The sequence below is a fragment of the Rhagoletis pomonella genome, unplaced genomic scaffold (assembly GCF_013731165.1).
Source record: "Rhagoletis pomonella isolate Grant_MI unplaced genomic scaffold, Rhpom_1.0 Rhpom_scaffold_00002, whole genome shotgun sequence".
NCBI lineage: Eukaryota > Metazoa > Arthropoda > Insecta > Diptera > Tephritidae > Rhagoletis > Rhagoletis pomonella.
This window is the reverse complement of record NW_023458556.1, coordinates 102,428,657-102,433,484: the sequence shown is the minus strand read 5'-3', so window position 1 is coordinate 102,433,484 and position 4,828 is coordinate 102,428,657. Positions and strand designations below refer to the sequence as shown.

The 4,828-nt window shown below is 43.0% G+C and overlaps 1 protein-coding gene across 4 annotated transcripts in view; it reads left to right on the top strand.

The window, feature by feature from the left end:
• LOC118734272 (transmembrane protein 132C) overlaps positions 1-4,828 on the top strand; it is a 614,903-nt gene that overhangs the window by 418,547 nt on the left and 191,528 nt on the right. For 3 of the 4 annotated variants that reach the window (XM_036463984.1, XM_036463987.1, XM_036463986.1), the window contains 2 exons: positions 938-1,293; positions 1,350-1,763. In XM_036463984.1, coding sequence (XP_036319877.1) covers positions 938-1,293; positions 1,350-1,763 — 770 coding nt within the window. The remainder of the gene's footprint in view (positions 1-937; positions 1,294-1,349; positions 1,764-4,828) is intronic. The other variant, XM_036463985.1, reaches the window with a different exon arrangement.

The window sequence follows — 4,828 nt, the reverse complement described above, 5'->3', positions numbered from 1 at the left end:
TGTGCCCCGGGACCCAAATCAGCTTGATCTGGAAGTACTCCGAGGCAGTTGAGAGAGAGGTCAGGCATTCCCCAACCAGTTTTGAACACACCATTAGCGATCCCAGCGCCCTGATTGCCGCTTGGCTATCAGTATATATATTTACCCTCCTTTTTGACAATACATTGGTGCGTAGCCAATCGGCTGCCTCCTTTATAGCGGCCACCTCTGCCTGAAAGACGCTGCAGAGATCCAGCAGTTTGAAAGTAAGATCTACTGAGAGTTCCTGACAGTAGACACCTCCTCCAACTCTCCCTTCCAGCTTCGATCCGTCCGTAAAGATGTTTATTGGACCTCTTCTCCAGAGACTACCCCTCTTCCATTCATCCCTTGAGGGGATGTGCGTGGAGAAGGATCCTTTAGGGGCCAGCCTCGGGTGACTCCGGTCCATTTCTTTCGGCACGAAGTCGAAGCTTTCGAGAATTGTCGAGTGTCCGTGCGCTGGATTGAAAGAGAACCCAGAGCTTTTGAGCCTAATGGCTGAGCGAACCGCCGCTACTTTGCCCGAAATGTCGACAGGTGCGACATTGAGTATAGCGTTTAGGGCTAAGGTGGGGGTGGTTCGGAGCGCCCCGCTGATCCCAACGAGGGCTGCCCTTTGCACGCGCTCTAGCTTCCTAACATGAGTGGTGGAAAACAGTATATCAGGTGGATATATTACATAAACTTATCGTCGCTTGGCGTGCAATACCGCGTATACGCAAAAAAATGATATATTATAAGCTCAGAAAAAAAATATACATATGTAATGAAAGAAATTTATCGCTGGGCTTTTTCAAAAACATCCCTCGATATATTGCACTTTTTCATGTTTCTCTACAAATAAACAAAGAAAAGTACTAAAACTCAAAATAAAATTATAATCTTTTTTATTTTAACATAAAACACAACTTTTCAGAGACATCTCGGTGGAAGATTATTTCCTGCTGGTCGAGAGTTTAGACACCGAAGTCGTTGCATTTGCTCCAATGTTAGCATCGCATCACCCGCGTGTCATCGCAGTTGGGGAAGGAAATGGAGATTTGTTGCGTGTAACTTTGCTCTTGTCCGAAGATTGCCGCATGCGACGAAGTTTGGCATCATCTAAACATATGAAGTCCAATTTTTCCCCCCTAATAAGTTCCCTGGCGGCTGTTGAGGTTGACTTCAATAATTTTGATAACAGTAACAAACTCGAATCTATTCAAAATGATGGAATTGTTGGCAAGGACAGAAAAAGCTTTCGCGACAATGGGGATTTAGCTGATATCATTGGTAAATAAATTTATTTTCAAGTTTTTATTTTAAAATTATTAAACACGTTTTCGTAGTAGGTATTCCTATGAAATATGCACATCACAATGACGAGTCTGTTTTGATGCAAACAAGGCAGAATCATGGAAGCACTCAATCCTTGAAAAACTACCGAAATAGCAGGTATCCTTTCCGCAATAACATGTCGTCCATGGAAATCGGAGTTTATGTCCTCCTTACTGCTTTTTGCTTTGCGATCGTCGTTTTTGTCATTTCATGTGTTGTATATGCGTCGAAATTCAGACCAAGAGCCATTGACACTGGTCCTTTAGAATTGAGCAAAGCTATCATCACTCCCAACATGTTGTCAAAGGAATTACGTTTCCCGAAGGAATCTACAACCAATGTTCACGACTGGGTGTGGTTGGGACGTTCGACAATGGACAGATCATCTCTTATTAACGATTCAACGTCAAATAATGATAATCGAGGTAAATTTATTTTTATATTATGGGCTATTTTTTTATTTTAACTTCTATCTATTTGAGATTGAAAACAGTATTTTTTAAACTGGTGGTCTATTAAAAACACGAAAAAGAAAATTTGAAGCACGCGTCACTTATGCATATGACATACATTTGATATGGATATTACAAAGTTATTATCAATGCTGGCAAAAAATTTTGGTTTGCTTTCTTTTACATATCGCCCTTTTTTTTAAACAAGGATTACGATGGTGTAATTTTAAATCCCTAATTTACTGGTCTTCACTATGCAAACCAACTTCAATAAGTTCAACTGTTAATTGCTAAGTTAGCTTGACCATCTTATATATTGAAATGTTAAGCCCGTTTCTTTAGCTTTAAAACGACGTTAAGATGAAGTCTCTTCGATGAGCAGAACCCGAGATATAACGATTTGAAAAAGTACATGAATGGTCAGAATCAAGAAGTTTGGCAGATCATATCCCCGAAGTAAAAAAATAAAAATAAATTACTCGAATACGTGTAATAAAAATTTTTAAACGAATCGGAGACATGACATAATTTTTTTACGAAATTCGTGAGACTTGAAAAATAATGGCTCATGTACGATAAAGTAGCTTACTCTCATTTATGTTCTCTTTATATTTTTTATTTATAGTTTTGTATGAATGTTTGTCTCTGCTCTTTGTTTTTTATACATGTTTGAGAGACTGTGTCTGTAAGCCAATAAAAGTCCTTATAAGTAAACTGAAGGGCCCAGAATTCGGTTTTCTGTTATAGGATGGCCAACAATCCTCGTTTCACAGGCCGGAAGAGTTTTCCCGTTCATTGGCTAAATTAAGCCGTCGTCGTTGTATACCTGCAGCCCGTTGTATACCTGAAGAAAACCCAATTCTTATTAAATCACTGTCAGAAAATGGAAAGTTAAACCTAAACGTGTAACAGGAGGATGGTACCGTTCGCAGAAGGGTCAAAGCGAGAAGGCGTAAAACCTCGCGGGCGGCCAAACAACCCCGCCCAATGAAAAAGAAAAACATGCCTCGGATGAGACCCCCTTCTTTTGATGACGACCACGGCAAACGTATAAAGGACTATGATTTGACGGTATGCGCTTGTAATATCCGGACCCTTAATGGGGAAGGTGCCTCTGGCCGGCTTATTGATGTCCTCGAGAAACTCCACGGAGAAGAGCGCAAATTCGGTGTTGGATTCATGGTGGGAGAGAGACTCCGTCGCCGAGTACTGGTGTTCAGCCCGGTGGACGAACGTCTAGCCATAATCCGTATTAAGGCGTCCAAGGATCTCTTCTATGAGCGCTTGGAGCGCACATACGAGCCCTGCCCCAGACACAATATCAAAATCGTGCTTGACGATTTCAATTCCAAGGTGGATTGACTTCGCCGGTGCCCGAAACATAGGATTATTTAGTACAAGGTTCTAACGTAAAGAGATGCATCAAGCCCATGTTTTGAAAGACGGAAGGCTTTTACGCGTACGTACACTCAGAGGGCCAAATGTCGATTCAGAACACTATCTTGTTGTAGCCAAGGCTTAACGTCGAAAAGTTGTAATCACAACAGTCGACCAATTTATTCGCCAATCGACTCTCACACTTGCTCTCTGAGAGCACTCTTCAACAGACCGACATACGCGATCAGTATAACCACATTTCCCGCTCATCGAGTACCGCCGTCGAAGAAGTAGTCGGGTTTCTGCGAGCTCGAAAGAACGACTGGTACGATGAGGATTGTAAACAAGCTGAAGGGAAAAAAATGTCGGCTACAGGGCCACGCTGCGATCGGCGCAACGCAACATGTGGGACAGTTAAAGGGAACTGAAGAGGGAAGCTAGACGTATTTGCCACAATAAGAAGAAAGAGGCGAGTGCGAAGAGCTCGAGGTGATGGCCGACGGGGGAAAACGCTCGAAAAATTTTATCATAGAGCCCCCCGTGGGAACAACCATGGCGGCCTGGTGACCGTTGTCCAAAACTTACTTATATTATGGAGAGAACAATTTTCCACTGCAGCAGCACTGAAAGTACTAGGTTCCAGCCCCCAGTCGATTATAATGGAGTCGGTGTCCCACCGCCTGTCTATGACGAGGTACGAATAACGATTATGCGGCTAAAAAACAACAAAGCTGGTGAAGCTGTCGACCTGCCAGCCGAGCTGTTCAAGTATGGCGGAGAGTAGCTGACAAGGTACGTGCATTAGCTCTTATGCAGAATATGGTCAGATGAACGCATGGCCGATGACTGAAATTGAAGTGTGCTCTGCCCAATCCACAAGAAAAGCGACCCTTCCATACGCGCCAACTACCGCGGGATCGGCCTTCTAAGCATAGGTTACAAGGTCTTATCGAGTGTATTGTGCGAAAGACTGAAGCCGCCAACGAATTGATTGGACCTTATCAGTGTGGCTTTAGGCCTGGAAAATCCACCAAAGTCCAGGTATTCACAATACGCGAAATCTGGGAAAAGACTCGCGAGAATAGGATCGACACATACCATCTATTCAAAGTCGGATTCGATGGCACGAAGTTGTCTTTATGTCGCAATGTCTAAATTTGGCATCCACGCGAAACTAATACGGCTATGTAAAATGACGTTGAGCAATACCACCAGCTCCGTCAGAATTGGAAAGGACCTCCGAGCCGTTTGACACCAGACGATCTTTCCCTTTTATCTGATGTTGGAGAAGATAATAAGAGCCGCAGAACTGAACCATTCAGGCACAATACTTTACAAGAGCGCACAATCGAACGAAGTATCTCCTGTTATCACACAAACAGTCAGAGCATAACCGTCTTGACCCACGTCACTGTTGACAGTTACAAGTCGGAATTACAATTTACAATGTAGACGACTTCGTTAATTTGGGAACCAATAATAATGTCAGTCTTGAGAGCCAAATGAAAATCACTCTTGCCAACAACCCAGCGGGACCTGTATACAGCACATATTCGCATTCCTCCTATACGCCTATACAAGTTAGTGGATAGAACAAACTTGTCCCATTTCCCGACTCGCTTCAAGACATCATTGAATCCGCTCCTGTGTTTTTCTTCATT